This window comes from Coregonus clupeaformis, chromosome 24 (assembly GCF_020615455.1).
Source record: "Coregonus clupeaformis isolate EN_2021a chromosome 24, ASM2061545v1, whole genome shotgun sequence".
NCBI lineage: Eukaryota > Metazoa > Chordata > Actinopteri > Salmoniformes > Salmonidae > Coregonus > Coregonus clupeaformis.
The window spans coordinates 51,475,374-51,495,265 of NC_059215.1; the positions used below are offsets into that span (position 1 = coordinate 51,475,374).

Consider the following 19,892-nt stretch of genomic DNA (forward strand, 5'->3'; position numbering starts at 1 on the left):
ATCTTGGTCCCTCCTCCCTTGGTAAGCGTCGCCAAAGGGGCTACCACAGAGCTGAAATTCTTAATGAACTTCCGATAGAAGTTAGAAAAGCCAATGAACCGTTGAACCTCCTTGACCGTGGCAGGTGTGGGCCAGCTGTGGACCGCTTTGACCTTCTTGGGATCCATCTCTAGGTGGCCGGGAGTGACAATAAACCCGAGAAACTGAGTCTGAGAAACATGAAACTCACACTTCTCAGGTTTAACGTAGAGGTGATTGTCAAGGAGCCTCTGGAGAACCCTGCTAACATGCCCCTCATGCTCCTTCAGTGACCTCGAGAAGATGAGGATATCGTCCAGGTACACGAAGACGAACAGATTAAGCATATCCCGGAGAACATCATTAATCAGGGCTTGGAATACATGGGGGGCATTGGTGAGCCCGAACGGCATCACCCGATATTCATAGTGCCCCGTGGGCGTGTTGAACGCCGTCTTCCACTCGTCCCCTTGCCGGATCCGCACAAGATGGTAAGCATTGCGGAGATCCAGTTTAGTAAAAATGGAAGCCCCTTGAAGCAGCTCAAAAGCAGTGGCCATGAGAGGAAGGGGGTATCGATTCCGAACCGTGATCTTGTTGAGTCCCCGGTAATCAACACAAGGCCTAAGACCCCGTCTTTCTTTTCAACAAAAAGAAGCCCGCCCCAGCCGGGGAAGTAGAGGCACAGATGAGGCCGGCTGCCAAGGACTCCTTAATGTAGGTGTCCATAGCTGCTTGCTCGGGGGAGGATAAGGAAAAGATCCGACCTCTAGGAGGGCAGCAACCAGGGAGTAGATCAATGGCACAGTCATACGTGCGATGAGGCGGTAAGGAAGTAGCCAGGGCCTTGCTGAACACTGCCTTGAACCGATGGTAAACACTGGGGACTCGGGAGACGTCAACAGACTCTTGAAACTGGGTACTAGGGGCTGAGGGACTCTGAAGCATGCAGGTGAGTTGGCAAGTGGAACCCCAGCTTAGAATGGTGCCAGTAGGCCAGTCGATCTGGGGATTATGTCTGCATAGCCAAGGGTGACCCAGGATAATAGGATACTCGGGAGAGTCAATGAGATAGGTCTCCTCCTGCTGGTGTTGAGAGATGGTAAGTCGCAGGGACTGAGTCGCCTCAGTAACCTTTCCTGGTTCCAGAGGTCTGCCATCTAAGGCTGTAACTGCCTGGGGTTGAGGAAGTAGTTGGGTAGGGATCTTAAGTTCCTTAGCCAAGGTTACATCCATAAAATCACCTGCGGCACCGGAATCGATCATAGCCTGGACCCGATGCTGGTGGCCCTCCCAGGACAGAGTGGCTGGAATAGCTAGGACAGCGTTAGTAGGAGGAGCTCTAATTTTCCCCATCACAACCCTCCTGTAGCTGGGCGGGGACAGGCCTTCTCCAGTGGCGGAGCCCCGACTACCACCTCCCAAGCCCTTTTCTGGGGATCCAAGCTCTTGCCAGGGTTTCCTCACCCAATGCTCCCTCACCTTCGAGCTCCAACCCTCAAGTTTTCCCACAGACCGTTCCAAGATTGCCTACATCATTACCCTTCTTTCAGACAAGGCGCTCGCCTGGGCCTCTGCGGTGTGGCAGTCCCAGGAGGCCTGTTGTGACTCCTACGCTGCATTTGTAGAAGAGTTCAAGCGGGTGTTCGATCATCCTGTCAGTGGGCGGGGGGCTTCCAAGCGCCTACTGTCTCTCCGTCAGGGTCCCCGAAGCACGGCAGATTTTGCCATTGAATTCCGGACCATAGCAGCAAGGAGCGGATGGAATGATGAAGCGCTGAGGGTGTGTTTTCAGGGAGGGTTATCTGAGCCCCTTCAAGATGAGTTAGCCACCCGAGAACCAGCTGGAGATCTCGAGTCCCTCATAGCCTTGGCCATCCGCCTGGACAATCGTCTAAGAGAGCGGAGAACGGCTCGCCGCCAGGTGTCTCAGTCCCAGGTTCCTCTGAGCAGCTCTGTTTCTCCTGTTTGGACTTGGTTTTTCTGTCACAAGCTGGGCTAGAACTCCGGTCTCAGATGTGGGGAGCTGGGGGTTCTACCCCTTAGCCACAGAGGAGGTATAGTTGGACCCAAATGAAACACCCAAGGCAATACTCCAGGTAAGTAGATTTAATGTAACAAAAAGGTTCTTTGCACTTCAAAAATAGTCCAACAAAAGTTCTTCTCAGAAAGAGGTATATTAACATAGGTAGAGTAACAAAACAGGAGGCAAAACAAAATAACTCCACGAGGGGAGAAAAACAACCTAAAGATAACTTAGAAAAGCTTACTTGGAAAGACACGGTGGGACAAAGCAGGAGACACATAGCCAGGACTCAAAAACCAAGTGAGGAACAGGGGAAAAAACACAGCTAAAATACTCTAGGGGAAACAAGGCACAGGTGACCTGGATCAAGCTAATAAGGACACACGAGGAAGAACTAAGGCAGAGGGGAACACAGATGACCTCTAGAGGCCCGGAGACAAACAGGAGGCAGGAAGCTGACAGCCATGGACTATTTCACAAAATGGCCCGAGGCCTATGCTCTGCCTGACCAGGAGGCAGAGACCATCGTCGACGCCCTGACAGCGGGGATGTTCAGCAGGTTTGGAGCTGCAGAGTCCATCCACAGCGACCAAGGCAGAAACTTTGAGTCCCGTGTGTTCGCCACCATGTGTGAGAGGCTGGGTATGCACAAGACCCGCACTACTCCTCTCCATCCTCAAAGTGATGGCCTTGTGGAGCGCTTCAACAAAACGCTTGGACAGCAGCTGGCCATCGTCTCTTCCAAACACCAGCGTGACTGGGACAAGCACCTGCCTATGGTCTTCATGGCATGCCGCTCCGCTGTCCAAGACTCCACCTCCTGCACGCCTGCCCTCCTCATGCTGGGGAGAGAGATCCGTACCCCTGCGGAGATGGCGTTTGGTCGGCCCCCTGGATAGCCCTCATGTTTCCCCGGGGCCGGAGTATGCCCGGAGACTCCAGGACCGCCTGGAGACAGCCCACACCTTCGCCAGAGAGCAGCTGCTGAATGCAGGTGTGAGGCAGAAGAGGAACTATGACGTGCACACCCGGGGAAGGCACTTTGTGGCTGGGGAGCTGGTCTGGGTCTACAGCCCGCTAAGGAAAAAAGGCAGATGCCCCAAGTTGGACAGTCACTGGGTGGGACCCTGCAGTGTCCTGGAGAGGGTAGGGGAGGTTGTTTACCGGGTGCAGCTTCCTCCCAGGGGGAGAAAGGTGACACTGCACCGGGACAGGTTAGCCCCATATAGAGGGGCCTCTTCTCCCCAAACCCCAGGAACCCCCACAATTCCCCTCTCTGGCAATGACATTCTCCAGGCACCCACCCCCAGGTGCCGCAGACAAGGCTCCAGACAGCCCACTCCCCCTGTGTCACCGCGTGGTTCCCCAGAGCCACGGACTGTATTACCCATTCCCGCTTCCTTGTCCCCCATGTCCTTGCCTTCATCCCCTGGTTCCCAGAGGGGCACTCTGCGGCCATCACAGCCACGCAGGCAAAGGAGACCTCCGGGTCGCTTCAGAGACTTTGTTTGTTCCCTCGGGGACGAGGGACTTTGTGGTGGGGGGGCTGTGTAGCGACCCGCACAGACAGCTGTGTGTTATGTGTTAGGCTAGTAGATGGTTGTGTTGTACCTACCAGTACCCAGTGTTCGCGGGGTCCGACATGTCAATCAACCTGCTATCTGCCAATCACGGGAATGCCTGGAATGTTCTGATGCCGGGCATCCTGGCGGTTGGCGGAGTGGCGTGGAGGGGGGTTGGGCAGGGGGATGGAGCATTGGAAGTTAAGACCAGGTTTAGCCTTTGTTCTCTCTCTTTACGTCTGGGCTTCACAAGAGAAGGTCACGATTGGCTTGTGGGTTATCTTTCATTTATTTGGCGTGGGCTACGGCCAAACAGCCTGTGTAAAGTTGGTTTAATAAATCGTCCATTCGTAAACTCAAGCCTCTGTCTGGACAGTTGTTCTTTTATGATCTAGTCAGGTCATTACAATACTTTAAAGTACTACATATGTCGTTTTTGGGGGTATCTTTACTTTACTATTTTTATGGTTCACAACTTTTACTTCACTACATTCCTAAAGAAAATAATGTACTTTTTACTCCATACATTCGTTTGTAAATTATGTCTGAGTGTTGGAGTGTGCCCCTGGCTATCCGCAATAAAAGAAAACAAGAAAATGGTGCCGTCTGGTTTCCTTAATATAAGGAATTCTAAATGATTTATACTTTTACTTTTGATACTTAAGTATATTTTAGCAATTCCATTTACTTTTAATACTTAAGTATATTTAAAACCACATACTTTTCGACTTTTACTCAAGTAGTATTTCACTGGGTGACTTTCACTTTTACTTGAGTCATTTTCTATTAAGGTATCTTTACTTTGACTCAAGTATGACAATTGAGTACTTTTTCCTCCACTGCAAAATAATATAAGGAACACAACATCACATGATCACCAGTCAGCAGGCCAGACTTTGCCTAGCTGTACTTTTTGTTCTTTGCGGTGCTGTGGGGGTAGAACCACAGAGTTTCTAAATCCAGACGCGGAACATTGCAAGATTTCCGAGAACGCTTGTGAAACAGAGCAAACAAACCTGGGGCCTCATTTATAAACCGTGCATATGTACATACTAGACTCCAAAACATGCTTGCGCCAGTTTTCACGCAAAAGTTGCCATTTAAAAAAACAGAACTTGAAGTGAAAATGTACTCACCTTCTCGCAAACTTTAGACCATCCGTAGGCACAGTTTCTAGTGGTTGAAGTATAGTTTGAAAACAGGCAAGTAGACTAGTATTTTGTGCAAATGGGGGATATGATGGACAGGCTTATTCATAACAATAAACAGGTTAATAACAAGATGCGATCATTTGCTATTATTTATTTCATTTCCATGATCATTTGCAGAATACATTCTTCACCTTTTCTGGCCGTGATGTGTTCATATTCCAGAAGTAGCCATAGCCTACAACAAATTACCATGCGCATCGCTCGTTTAATTGGACCTATTAGATATGCTATTTATTCTGCAATGGTTATGAAAATATGGATTATGTGTATGAATTTAATATTATTATTAAATACATTTTTAATTACAGTATTCAGACGTAAGCGAAATAAGTAAACTAAAGTGCATTCGGAAAGTATTCAGACCCCTTGACTTTTTTAACATTTTATTACATTACAGCCGTATTCATCAATCTACACACAATATCCCATAATGACAAAGCAAAATCTGGTTGTTAGACATTTTTGCACATGTATACAAAAAAACTATCACATTCACATAAGTATTCAGACCCTTAACTCAGTACTTTGTTGAAGCACCTTTGGCAGCGATTACAGCCTCAAGTCTTCTTCAGTATGACGCTACAAGCTTGCCACACCTGTATTTGGGGAAGAGTGGCTTCCGCCTTTTACTGAAGAGTGGCTTCCGTCTGGACACTCAACCATAAATGCCTGATTGGTGGAGTGCTGCAGAGATGGTTGTCCTTCTGAAAGGTTCTCCCATCTCCACAGAGGAACCCTGTAGCTCTGTCAGAGTGACCATCGGGTTCTTGGTCACCTCCCTAACCAAGGCCCTTCTCCCCCGATTGCTCAGTTTGGCCGGGCAAACTTTTTACATTTAAGAATGATGGAGGCCACTGTGTTCTTGGGAACCTTCAATGCTGGAGACATTTTTTGGTACCCTTCCCCAGATCTGTGCCTCGACATAATCCTGTCTCGAAGCTCTATGGACAATTCCTTCAACGTCATGGCTTGATTTTTGCTCTGAAATGCACTTTCAACTTTGGGACCTTATATAGACAGGTGAGTGCCTTTCCAAATCATGTCCAATCAATTGAATTTACCACAGGTGGACTCCAATCAAGTTGTAGAAACGTCTCAAGGGTGAATACTTTCCGAATGCACTGTATATCCGGCCAGTTGCCCGAATAAATCCTCTCCCCGAGATGACAGAGGACGTGGAGGAATGAGCCTTTTGAGGAGTGTGGAATTTAACAAAATTCCGGGGTGGCTGTGGAAATGTCACGGATCACCCCGGTACTGCTGCTCATTCCGTTCACCAGTTCCGGAGGTCTACGTCACCGGCTTTCTAGGCGTCACTGACCTGGTTCATTACCACCAACCCCGGACTGTCTTGTCTCATTACGCACACCTGGTTCCCATTTCCCCTGGTTAGTATGTTTATATATGTGCCCTCTGTTCCCCATTGTCCTTGTCGATTATGGTCCCATGTCCGTTGGTCTCGTGAGTACCGTGTATTGTGCTCTTGTTATTACGGGTCTCATCCCGTGTATTGTTTAGAGGTTTACACCTCGCTCTTTTGTTTGGGTTGCATCCCTGTGTTATATTAATACGTGTTTGTTTTGGGCTTCGTCCCCGTCGTTTTCCATGACGTACCTTGTGTTGGGTGGAGTAAATAAAACCCCTAATACGTATTCCTGCGCCTGTCTTCTAATCATTATACAACGTGACAGGAAAAGGCCTATGGAGTTGGTGGAAACGCCTTGCGTAGCTGGGCCAGAGCGCTTTAATTAGGTCAGGTTGAAATGTCCGACAGATCTCAACTCATTAAAAGGAGGAAATCGTACTTTACATACTTATGTAAATAAGGTATTGCTGTTTGTTATTTGTAATAAATGTGCAAACAAATCTAAAAACCTGTTTTCGCATTGTAATTATGGGGTTTTGTGTGTAGATTGATGAGGGGGAAAAAATCTATTTTAGAATAAGGCTGTAACGTAACAAAATGTGGAAAAAGTCAAGGGGTCTGAATACTTTCCCGAATGCACTATACAACCACCTTTTCCACCGTTAATAAACTGCGCTCCGGATCGATGGTATAGAGCAAAATATTTGAAAAGGCATTTCTATTTGCTACTGTGAAGTGGGTCCAATTAAATGAGAAATTGGATGAATGGCTTCCTTGTTCTAGGCCTATGCTACATCATCAGTATGAAAAGATCACAGAAAAGGTGAGGGATTTACTATGCAATGATCATAGAAATAAATAAAAACACATTTATTTAACCTTTATTTAAGCAGGGAGTCATGCTGAGACCATGGTCTCGTTCGCAGATGAGCCCTGCATGAACATCAATAAACAGCAATTACACTATACATGAAAAGCAAAAACACAAAAATCAACCTAATGATGATTTCATCAACCATATTGATTTCAACTGTCAAGTATTGACCCATCAGTGCAGATGAAAGGGGGTGGAGAGAACAGATCCTCAAGCAATTGAGATACAGTGGGGGAAAAAAGTATTTAGTCAGCCACCAATTGTGCAAGTTCTCCCACTTAAAAAGATGAGAGGCCTGTAATTTTCATCATAGGTACACGTCAACTATGACAGACAAAATGAGAAATTTTTCCAGAAAATCACATTGTAGGATTTTTAATGAATTTATTTGCAAATTATGGTGGAAAATAAGTATTTGGTCAATAACAAAAGTTTCTCAATACTTTGTTATATACCCTTTGTTGGCAATGACACAGGTCAAACGTTTTCTGTAAGTCTTCACAAGGTTTTCACACACTGTTGCTGGTATTTTGGCCCATTCCTCCATGCAGATCTCCTCTAGAGCAGTGATGTTTTGGGGCTGTCGCTGGGCAACACAGACTTTCAACTCCCTCCAAAGATTTTCTATGGGGTTGAGATCTGGAGACTGGCTAGGCCACTCCAGGACCTTGAAATGCTTCTTACGAAGCCACTCCTTCGTTGCCCGGGCGGTGTGTTTGGGATCATTGTCATGCTGAAAGACCCAGCCACGTTTCATCTTCAATGCCCTTGCTGATGGAAGGAGGTTTTCACTCAAAATCTCACGATACATGGCCCCATTCATTCTTTCCTTTACACGGATCAGTCGTCCTGGTCCCTTTGCAGAAAAACAGCCCCAAAGCATGATGTTTCCACCCACATGCTTCACAGTAGGTATGGTGTTCTTTGGATGCAACTCAGCATTCTTTGTCCTCCAAACACGACGAGTTGAGTTTTTACCAAAAAGTTCTATTTTGGTTTCATCTGACCATATGACATTCTCCCAATCCTCTTCTGGATCATCCAAATGCACTCTAGCCAACTTCAGACGGGCCTGGACATGTACTGGCTTAAGCAGGGGGACACGTCTGGCACTGCAGGATTTGAGTCCCTGGCGGCGTAGTGTGTTACTGATGGTAGGCTTTGTTACTTTGGTCCCAGCTCTCTGCAGGTCATTCACTAGGTCCCCCCGTGTGGTTCTGGGATTTTTGCTCAATGTTCTTGTGATCATTTTGACCCCACGGGGTGAGATCTTGCGTGGAGCCCCAGATCGAGGGGAGATTATCAGTGGTCTTGTATGTCTTCCATTTCCTAATAATTGCTCCCACAGTTGATTTCTTCAAACCAAGCTGCTTACCTATTGCAGATTCAGTCTTCCCAGCCTGGTGCAGGTCTACAATTTTGTTTCTGGTGTCCTTTGACAGCTCTTTGGTCTTGGCCATAGTGGAGTTTGGAGTGTGACTGTTTGAGGTTGTGGACAGGTGTCTTTTATACTGATAACAAGTTCAAACAGGTGCCATTAATACAGGTAACGAGTGGAGGAGCCTCTTAAAGAAGAAGTTACAGATCTGTGAGAGCCAGAAATCTTGCTTGTTTGTAGGTGACCAAATACTTATTTTCCACCATAATTTGCAAATAAATTCATTAAAAATCCTACAATGTGATTTTCTAGATATTTTTTTCTCAATTTGTCTGTCATAGTTGACGTGTACCTATGATGAAAATTACAGGCCTCTCTCATCTTTTTAAGTGGGAGAACTTGCACAATTGGTGGCTGACTAAATACTTTTTTCCCCCACTGTACAACAACCAATACAATGTAAAATGACACAGCAATCAATACAAAACACAACATTTATAAATAATTGCCTAGGAAATCGATGCCTATTAGTAATTATCTTTAAATGCAAAGTAGATTTCCTCTCTTCTCACTAATGGCAAATGATCGCATCTCGTTATTAAGCTGTTTATTGTTATGAATAAGCCTGTCCATCATATCCCCCATTTGTACAAAATACTAGTCTACTTGCCTGTTTCCAAACTATACTTCAACCACTAGAAACTTTGCGTAGGCATTGTCTAGTTTGCAGGAAGATGAGCACATTTTCAGTTTTTATAAATGCCAACTTTTGCGTGAAAACTGGCACACGCATGTTTTGGGGTCTATTTTGTACATATGCACGGTTTATAAATGAGGCCCCAGGCCAGGGTTTGGGGTTTGAGAAATCAATTAGAGAATTGAAATTCCTCCTTAGTTGTACATTTTCTCGAAAACTAAAGGCACAACCTAGATTGGAGCCAATGTCTTAAGTAGTCGTGAAAGTGACAAACTGACACGTTTTCATTTTCGTCAAAAACAACTTTATATCGAAGGGGTGCCTTTTGAGTTGACGGTTTGCACATGCGCAGTTCGGTGCATGTGCAAACCGAGATGACCATAAGACCCGATTACGTGTTTCTACGCATGCGTTTAGCGAGACAACGTAGCCATGACATCGCCTACAAGTGTGATCGAGGATTTCTATTGGTGAAGCAGTTTTAGTCTGTCTTCATACTGTACTGTCTTTGGTAGAACGGACATTGCTCCATGTACAAGGCTACGTCACCACAAGAGGGCACCATTTTCTAACAATCATTTTACAATTTCTGTTTCATAATTCTCAAAGTTGATAAATAGCTTATCACAGTTTTTTTCAGTGATTCAATTCAGCAAGATATCATAATTTACTAAGTGAAAGGTCATTATATATTTTTATGATTTAGTTCAGTTTTATTCACGTTGATGGTGGTGACTGATAACTCAGGGTGGCCAGCCAACGTACATTACTATATTGTATTTATTAACTGGGCAGTGTATGCAATATTTAAGCAGAATATAATTTAGCTATTCTTACTATACAGTACATGTACTAAAATACATTAAGTCTACAGGTCAGTTTATCTCGATACTTCAAAACTCCTAAGAACTTCATAAATCCAGTGTGTGGGTCTTCCAGTGAGTTGGAGAGGATTGAGGAACCATGGAACAGTTTGAAAGCTTGATATGGACTGTAAGTGAAACATTTCTGATTTGCACATTTTGTGGCTTGGCATCTTTTTATTTGCCTTATATGCTGCGAAACAGAATGTAAACTTGGAGATCAGGATGGTTTGTATGAGGCTCTCTTTTCAGGCAACAGAAATTCCTGGCACCAAACAGCATGCTCAATTCACAGTATGCTCAATTCACAGTATGCTCAATTCACTGTATGCTCAATTCACAGCATGCTCAATTCACAGTATGCTCAATTCACAGTATGCTCAATTCACAGTATGCTCAATTCACAGCATGCTCAATTCACAGTATGCTCAATTCACAGTATGCTCAATTCACAGTATGCTCAATTCACAGTACGCTCAATTCACAGTACGCCACCACATTTACAAAAGCCAGTTTAAAATGGTCCTACATAATTACATTATATTTGAATTGTGAATATTTGTTAGAATTTTCCTAACTAGTTCTGTAAGTTTTATGAATACACATCAGTTTCAATTTGAGTGATTAGTGTATATTTTCTCTACTTCCAGATAAATATTATATTGGTGCTTGTAAGCATTGGATCCTGTATTGCATGTGGTAGAGCCGAGTACAGAATAGGGGATGAATGTTGTCCCATGTGTTCACCAGGTAAGGACCGTCTCTTTACATCATATGAATCACCAGACGTTAATACATCATCAACACCAACAGAAAAACATGACATTGTGATTCTCTCTTCTGCAGGAAATCGTGTATATAAGCATTGTACTGAATTCACCAGCACCAGCTGTGTGCCCTGTGTTGATTCTACATTCCTTGATGAGCCCAATGGTCTCATAAAATGCAAAGTGTGTACCAACTGTGATCCAGGTAAGAGTGGTCCTGTGTGTCTGCACTGAAACCCTGACACAAACACTGACATGTTAGTCTATGCTGTTGTGCTATGAGGATATGTCAGTTGTATGAATGAAATGTGTCTTGTATTTTGCATCAGATAATACATGCCATGTTTTCTCCATAGGTTTGGGTTTGAAGGTAAAGCAGCCATGTAGACCTTCATCAGACACTGTCTGTGGGACACTGGAGGGGTTCTACTGTCTAGACCCAACTAAGGATGGTTGTAGAGCAGCCCAGAGACACAGCAGCTGTAAACCTGGTCAATACATCAGCCACACAGGTTGGTCTTCTGTCTCACTCATAAAACTAATTGTGTTGTCATAATTCATTTGAGTCAAGTTAACTTCAGTGTGAATAATCATTACAGTTAATGGAATTAAATTAGTAACTAAACTAAATGCAATTTTTAATTAACATTTCAACATGTATTTGTGCAGGAACAACATCTACAGATACTGTGTGTGCTGACTGCATTGGTGATACTTATTCAAATGGATCATTAACATCCTGCCAGCCACACACCAAGTAAGTTCACATATGTTTACATAAATCAAAAGTGTAAGATAAAGACTACAATAATATACTAAAGTACAAATCTACAATAAAACGGAAAGTTGAATGATCAGATTGGTTTCTCAGACTGTTATATTATGTGTTACAGGTGTAAATCCTTAGGTCTTCAAGAACTTAGACCAGGAACTCATTTGTCCAATTCTGAATGTGGACCACAATCCTCAAAAATAGAAACTGGAATCATAATTGGTGTTGCGGCATCAGTCCTAATAATAATAATAATAATAATAGGATTTGTAATTCTAAGGAGGAAAAGAAGTCCAACAACAGTGACTTTTTCTCCAGTGACAGTAATTGCTGTAGCGGTATGTTGATATAATGTACATTTTAAATAGTCCATATTTTCATTTTGAACAGTCACTGTGTTAAGGTTAGCTGACCGGTTGTTGTTATTGTTCTACTTTGGGGCTGAACATGACATGTTTTATTGAGTAATATGTTTCCTTCTATTAGGCATCATCAGATTTAGAGGAAACACCAAGCAATGTACAATGAAACAGAAGAAGGTACAGCGTCTTGCATGTGTTCGTTTTGGAAGTAAGTAATGGTGAGTTGTCAAGAACTTCAGCCGTATGACAAAAGATGTACGCTCTATTGCTTCACGTTATCAATGCTATGATGACAATTAAGATATGGTCAAAGTGCTATAAAACTATAGCCTCACTCTCACACGGTCCTTGTTCATTACTGGTTTATTCTCTCCCCAGATTCAAGCTCTGGCCACACTTATCATTACAATGCTACCTGAGGTATGTCCAGATTCTGTACACTGTGGTAAATGTGATCTAGATTCAATTTTTTCTTAAAGTTGGTTTCTGGCATACTAATTTTGTAGTGTACAGAGATTCAGCTGACTTTGAAGCTTAACCATGGACCCGATGTCCTGAATCCCTAAAAGTAATTCCAAGGAAATGGCACAATTTTTATTTTTTATATCCTGGGGGGAAAGAAAGAAACCTTAGTTGAAAACAGGTTCTGTGGGGGGAAACCCTCTGCTCTGTCTACAGGGAAGGTCAAGTGGGCCCACATAGGTGCAAATTCAAATGTCTGGCAGTTGAAGCTTCAGTACAAAAGGGACAAAAAATGACCCTGGTTAGCCTTCTAATACAGGTACAGTAGCTGCTTGGAGCGTATGCCCCAGAGAGCAGAGTATGAGGGGGTTAAAGGTTATAAAGCATAATCATGAGGAAATCTACAGATTACAACATCACCAAGACTGGAAAGCAAACATTGTATCTTTGTAAGAGAGCCTAGAACACGCTGATCGCGCTCCAGTGAGTTTTTATCAAACCGCAGAATGAGACTGAAAATGAAAGTTAATTTGGATTCAATTTAATTTCACAACGCGGCATCATGTAAATTGTATTTTAATGTAATACATCTTCACTCTCTCCTTCTCAAACTGAACCGAACATAGGCTAGCCCTTTTTGACCTAATCAAACATTATTTTCGGAAGAACCATTTGACTCCCCTCTTGAGCACCGTAGGCCTACACATCCATTGGTTAGGCTGTGTGAGCAGAGCAGGCCGAGGATCACATTAGGAATATCCATTCCAGTGTGTAATGCAGCCTAGTTTTATTTACACCTTCCCAGCAGCTATCTTAGAAATGTTTGTCTCGCCTAGGGTGGCAGAATATCCAGGGCCGGGCCTGTTAGGCCCATAAATTGTGAACACATAGGAGGTCCAGTACCGGGAAGAAATGTAATCTACACTGAATACCTTCCGAATGCACTATATGTCAGTTGTATCTGCATCAGATAATACATGCCATGTTTTCTCCATAGGTTTGGGTTTGAAGGTAAAGCAGCGATGTAGACCTTCATCAGACACTGTATGTGGGACACTGGAGGGGTTCTACTGTCTAGACCCAACTAAGGATGGTTGTAGAGCAGCCCAGAGACACAGCAGCTGTAAACCTGGTCAATACATCAGCCACACAGGTTGGTCTTCTGTCTCACTCATTATACTAATTGTGTTGTCATAATTCAATTGAGTCACATTGTTAACTTCAGTGTGAATAATCATTAACAGTTAATGGGGGGGGGGGACGAATATAATTTGTAATTAATATTTCAACATATATTTGTCCAGGAACAACATCTACAGAGACTGTGTGTGCTGACTGTCCTGGTGATACTTATTCAAATGGATCATTAACATCTTGTCAACCACACACAGAGTAAGTGTGGACATGATTAGTTAGCTCAAATGGTTAAGATATAAAAATACATTCATTATCCTCAAATAGAAACTTAAAAAAACATACCTTTATTTATGTCTTTGACATAGATGTGAATTCTTGGAAATTGAACCAGGAACTCCTTGGTCGGATTCAGAATGCGGAGTAACCTCACTTCCCACAGCTGGAACCATAGCTGGTGTTCTGATAGGTTTCCTGATAGCCACCATAGCTGGTGTTTGTTCATTTATAGTGAGAACAAGAGAAATGGTGAGAAGAATAGAAATAGTGTGAACAAGACAAAACTTTGGTAAGATTACTGGAGTTTTATCTGTACCTTTCATTGTTTTCAATGCCTGTGATACTCAGTATATTCTGTGAATGCTACATGTTCTATTTCTCATAGTGTAGATTACTGTTTGTTAACGTCATGGTTACACAGGTATGTTTGGAAATCTATGAATATCTTTCATCACATTGTATTACTAAGTCATCTTTTTAGCTGTGAAATTTGAATTTAATGGGCCATTTTCGCAGACAATAGATGTTATGATGAGTTTCTGGTATTTAGAAGTGAGGATGCAAGAATATACTTAGACACTTAGGTGGGGAGTTCATATAAGTATTTATTTGATCACGGGCCCGTGCATTGGCATAACAAACGGCGATAGCTTTGCCCCATGTCATTCCAACTACCACACATAAATCTCTCAGCCCTTTATACTCTCTCAGTTACGTGTTTCTTCAACCACATCTGGCCATCGTCAATGCACACTACCCATTCTATGTCATGACCTCGTAGCCCTAAGCAGGACGTTCCCTCCGTACATCGTTCTATTATAAACACTGCTATCCTCCCTGGAGGCACCAATAACCACTCCTTCTTACTAACTTTAACCTAGTTATACACACCCATATGAAATGACATCATAATAACATCATAACAATAGACCTCCATTGAATGTGCTTCTTTGTCCAGGACTGGGCTTAATCTCTTTCCGGGATACTGGCCCAATGTGTTTGACTAATTACTGATTCTATCTGATAGACATCCCCAAATCAGGAAATATCAATGCTGTCTGTGGGAACTGGAAAAGGTAAGGCACACCTTCAAGATTTTCTAAATATGTATATGGAATAGTTTTTATGAGTTAAAAGAATTTCAAACATATTTATAAGTAAATGTATATGATATATTACTTAATCAAGTCATCAATGCTATGACAAATGATATGATCCAAGAATATAGGACTCTGGATACAAGCAATTGTTCTACAAATCATTGTCCAGAACGTAATTGAATTACTGATAAATTATTAATGAATTCTCTCCCCAGATTCAAGCCACCATCACAGTCAAGGACTCAACATTCTGTAATCTGTGCTCCACTGGCTGGCTGGTCCAGCCATCTATAGTGTATTTTAACACTACATGTTAAATGTGATATTGTAGAATCTGGTTGGTATAAAAACAGGATTCTATAGCACATTCAAAGAATATGACCTTTGGGTAGAGGATCACTGTGCCTTGATAATGACTATTATGTGGCTTAGTGTATTAATCATATACATTAGCTTCCACCTACACTGGAACATGTATATCAGCTTCTGCCTACAGCCTGTTCTAAAATGAAAAGGACCATGTGATGAGGATTAGGAACCAGCATCAGTAGGTAAGAACCCTCTGCTCTGCCCAGGGGAAAGTCAAACGTGTGTATAACTTCAGGACCACAACGTCTGTCAGCCCAGACTATGGAACTCCAAATGGGACTTGATAATATATTGAGACAGAGATTACTGGATACTGGTGCAGGATGCAGTGTTCGCTTGGGGAAGATGCCCTAGAAATTAGAAACAGCGTCAAAAGGATGGGAAGGAAAATTCAAATAGATACCTTTACACTACAAGGACATCAACATCACGCTCATAGAAGCAGACAAGGACATCAACATCACGCTCATAGAAGCAGACAAGGACATCAACATCACGCTCATAGAAGATGACAAGGTCATCAACATCACGCTCATAGAAGCAGACAAGGACATCAACATCACGCTCATAGAAGCAGACAAGGACATCAACATCACGCTCATAGAAGCAGACAAGGACATCAACATCACGCTCATAGAAGCAGACAAGGACATCAACATCACGCTCATAGAACCAGACAAGGACATCAACATCACGCTCATAGAAGCAGACAAGGACATCAACATCACGCTCATAGAAGCAGACAAGGACATCAACATCACGCTCATAGAAGCAGACAAGGACATCAACATTACGCTCATAGAAGCAGACAAGGACATCAACATCACGCTCATAGAAGCAGACAAGGACATCAACATCACGCTCATAGAAGCAGACAAGGACATCAACATCACGCTCATAGAAGCAGACAAGGACATCAACATCACGCTCATAGAAGCAGACAAGGTCATCAACATCACGCTCATAGAAGCAGACAAGGACATCAACATCACGCTCATAGAAGCAGACAAGGTCATCAACATCACGCTCATAGAAGCAGACAAGGACATCAACATCACGCTCATATAAGATGACAAGGTCATCAACATCACGCTCATAGAAGCAGACAAGGACATCAACATCACGCTCATAGAACCAGACAAGGACATCAACATCACGCTCATAGAAGCAGACAAGGACATCAACATCACGCTCATAGAAGCAGACAAGGACATCAACATCACGCTCATAGAAGCAGACAAGGACATCAACATCACGCTCATAGAAGCAGACAAGGTCATCAACATCACGCTCATAGAAGCAGACAAGGACATCAACATCACGCTCATAGAAGCAGACAAAGACATCAACAAGCAGATACAACCTCACTATGGACTGTATGGATCACAGAAGCGTGGAAAATACAATATTTCGGAACTATCCTGAACTGCTTCCCCTCCTATCTCACATATAGGTGAGAATAAGTATTGTAGAAGAGTGCAGGTCCACTCAGTCACCTGTGGTGTCCCCCACCCTGGTCATCCTCTCCGTACTTCCTCTCAGTTATGTTAATCAGGTGACTTAGGGTCCTCTTCCACAGTTTTTCGGATGACATGCATGTCTACATCTAAACGGCCCCTAATCCCTTAAAGTACAGGCTTGGTTGAAGCTCTACATTCTACATGTGAGCAGAAGCCAAACTGAAGCCATACCAGGTTGGCACAATGTTTTATTCTTTTATTTAGATTTGTTTGCCATGGGGCAGAGAGAAAACATTTCTGTTTTATAGCTAATCATGTTATTCTACACATTTTGCCATGAGGCTGAGACAACATTTAGCCTTATTAATGCTAATTTCCTGTTTATAAAAAATCATGGCAAATGACGTGTTCATATGCTATCTGTGGATCCTGACCTCCGGGGGGACCCTAAACAAAAAATACAATATATACTGTATACTGTGTATATAAATATTATTAAATTTTCTGTTCAGGGCCCCAAATAATTTGTGGAGATACAATGACTATTGGATTCATAGCCTACCTGTCCTCAAAATGTGAAGTTATCACATTTACTATGTCCTAGTTAAACTGAAGAGGCTAGTTGACTAGAGGAGAAATTTAACAGCTGGTTACAAAGAGATAATTATATTTCTGGCACCATGTTTGTCCATCAGTCTTTATCAGTTGGCTTCACTACATAACTACAGGTTTCACTACAATCTTTTGTATCCCCAACTGTTTACAGAAATATGAGGTAGGCCATAAGATACATTAGAGCTTATGCTGTGACTTCAAAATCACCAAATGACCTGTGAAGAGGTCAACATTATCCAGCAAGTTCTTTACAGAAAAAAACAAGTAGTATAACCAAGGTTTTACGCTGTGCAATATTCCCAATTGGGATAATATCATTTTATTTAGAGAGGAATGTTGTCTAATGTTGAGGGATTTGTACAAAGACTGAGTCAATTTTACAGACAAACTTGTCCTGAAAATGAACACGACAAAAAATATTTAGATTTTTTTTCTAAAAATTTTACTAAATGTTTATCTAATGGATGTACTTATTGAAGGTTAAATATAATACTGTAAGATGTTCAATTAAATGTGGTTTTGCCAAACAATGTACACTTACTGTGTTTATTATTTGAAATGCATGGAGGACATCTACAAAACAAAAACTGTCAGTATTTCATGCTGTTTTAAAGCTTGCAAATTGTAATGCCCACCATTCCTGGGTAAATGCTTCTATTAGCATGGGAAATTACCATATTTATTATTTTAGTAAATATTGCACATTTAGAGCAGTACTGAACTGTAAATTAAAGCACCACTATTACACCAGACTGCTACAACATTATTGACCTCATGACCTCCTGAATGTCACTATTCTATGAATCCAAGTCAGAGGGTTATTAACCCAGTCTCATTCTGCAAAAGCATTTTAATTTCATACAATGTGCACTAATAACAATACATGACTGCCCTCTAGAGGTTACCCCAAATGAAATCAGTGGTAAATAACAAGGCAGGAAGCATGTGAAAGACAACCGTTTAGAATGGCCTGGAAGAGATGGATAACTAAACTAAACGGGTGTCAAGATGTATTATTTGAAACGCATGGAGGACGCCTGCTTCAAAAATAATCCTTGTCCCAGTTTCAGTTTCAGCTGTGTCAATAGCCCCTCTGTGTGTGACATTAGACATTCTTCTGTGGTGTTGGAGCTGCTGCGTTCTCTCATTAGATCTTCTTCTGTGGTGTTGGGACTGCTGATTTCTCTAATTAGATCTTCTTCTGTGGTGTTGGAGCTGCTGCTTTCACTCATTAGATTTTCTTCTGTGGTGTTGGAGCTGCTGCTTTCTCTCATTAGATCTTCTTCTGTGGTGTTGGAGCTGCTGCTTTCACTCCCCCAGTCTCCGCTTTAGCTCCTTGTACCTCACAGAGTAAGAGGAGGGATGTTCTCTCCTTTCTGCTGCAGTGTTTGGTAGAATTTTGTCATCAATTATTTTCTAAAATGAAATAATATTTAACATATAAAGCTCCCAGTGGGTAGCTTATCTGGTATTCCGTTGATTCAAGGGTTTTAACCTTTTAGGAATCTGGTATCTACAGGGTACAAAAAATGGACCTGGACATATACACAGCTTGTTACACAGTGATTTGTCCCAAACTGTACCCAGACCGAAACTCCCTAAAGGTACCTGTATAGTGGGGGGAAGAGCCTGATCACTGACTTCAGTTTGGGGTTGTTTGGCTCCAGGAGAAGAGCCTGATCACTGACTTCAGTCTGGGGTTGTTTGGCTCCAGGAGAAGAGCCTGATCACTGACTTCAGTTTGGGGTTGTTTGGCTCCAGGAGAAGAGCCTGATCACTGACTTCAGTTTGCGGTTGTTTGGCTCCAGGAGAAGAGCCTGATCACTGACTTCAGTCTGGGGTTGTTTGGCTCCAGGAGAAGAGAACACAGCCTGGATGATCTTCAATATCAGCCTCTCATGATGGAAGACATGGAACCAGGTTTAATTATGACTTAATAAACAAACCTATAATTAGTAGTTGATCTACTTAACTCTTTATAAATCCTTCATTAAGTATGCCTTCCTATTAATGCCTTACATGACTGCTATAGAAATGTTTGTGGTCATACGCACGTCCTTAAAAACATACAGTAGGTGCTGGGCTAAGAAATTCTACATAAAAAGGATAGAAGCGTTGTCATTAAAGGTGGTTGTAAAGTGCATATACAGTGTTAAGGCCATTCTGTTCTTTTTATAACTACATCACTGGTGACTACATCATTGGAGACTACATCACTGGTGACTACATCATTGGTGACTACATCACTGGTGACTACATCATTGGTGACTACATCACTGATGACTACATCATTGGTGACTACATCACTGATGACTACATCATTGGTGACTACATCATTGGTGACTACATCATTGGTGACTACATCATTGGAGACTACATCATTGGAGACTACATCACTGGTGACTACATCACTGGTGACTACATCATTGGAGACTACATCACTGGTGACTACATCACTGGTGACTACATCATTGGTGACTACATCACTGGTGACTACATCATTGGTGACTACATCATTGGTGACTACATCACTGATGACTACATCATTGGTGACTACATCATTGGTGACTACATCAT

At 42.6% G+C, this 19,892-nt stretch overlaps 1 protein-coding gene across 1 annotated transcript; it reads left to right on the top strand.

Annotated features, from left to right (window-relative positions):
• Nucleotides 1-10,010: 10,010 nt before the first annotated feature.
• On the top strand, nt 10,011-15,749 carry LOC121560233 (tumor necrosis factor receptor superfamily member 14-like). The gene is made up of 12 exons (XM_041873251.2): nt 10,011-10,125; nt 10,646-10,745; nt 10,842-10,967; nt 11,119-11,274; nt 11,432-11,519; nt 11,656-11,872; nt 12,021-12,114; nt 12,275-12,316; nt 13,356-13,511; nt 13,663-13,750; nt 13,861-14,847; nt 15,087-15,749. The coding sequence occupies exons 1-7, from the start codon at nt 10,096-10,098 to the stop codon at nt 12,060-12,062; spliced, it is 759 nt and encodes a 252-aa protein (XP_041729185.2). The 5' UTR covers nt 10,011-10,095; the 3' UTR covers nt 12,063-12,114; nt 12,275-12,316; nt 13,356-13,511; nt 13,663-13,750; nt 13,861-14,847; nt 15,087-15,749.
• The last annotated feature ends 4,143 nt before the right edge of the window (nt 15,750-19,892 follow it).

Coding starts and splice junctions, on each gene's coding strand:
- LOC121560233 (XM_041873251.2), top strand. CDS start 10,096: ATGGAACAGTTTGAAAGCTTGATATGGACT. Junction 10,746..10,841: donor TTGTCCCATGTGTTCACCAG/GTAAGGACCGTC, acceptor TCTCTTCTGCAG/GAAATCGTGTATATAAGCAT. Junction 11,873..12,020: donor TGACAGTAATTGCTGTAGCG/GTATGTTGATAT, acceptor TCCTTCTATTAG/GCATCATCAGATTTAGAGGA.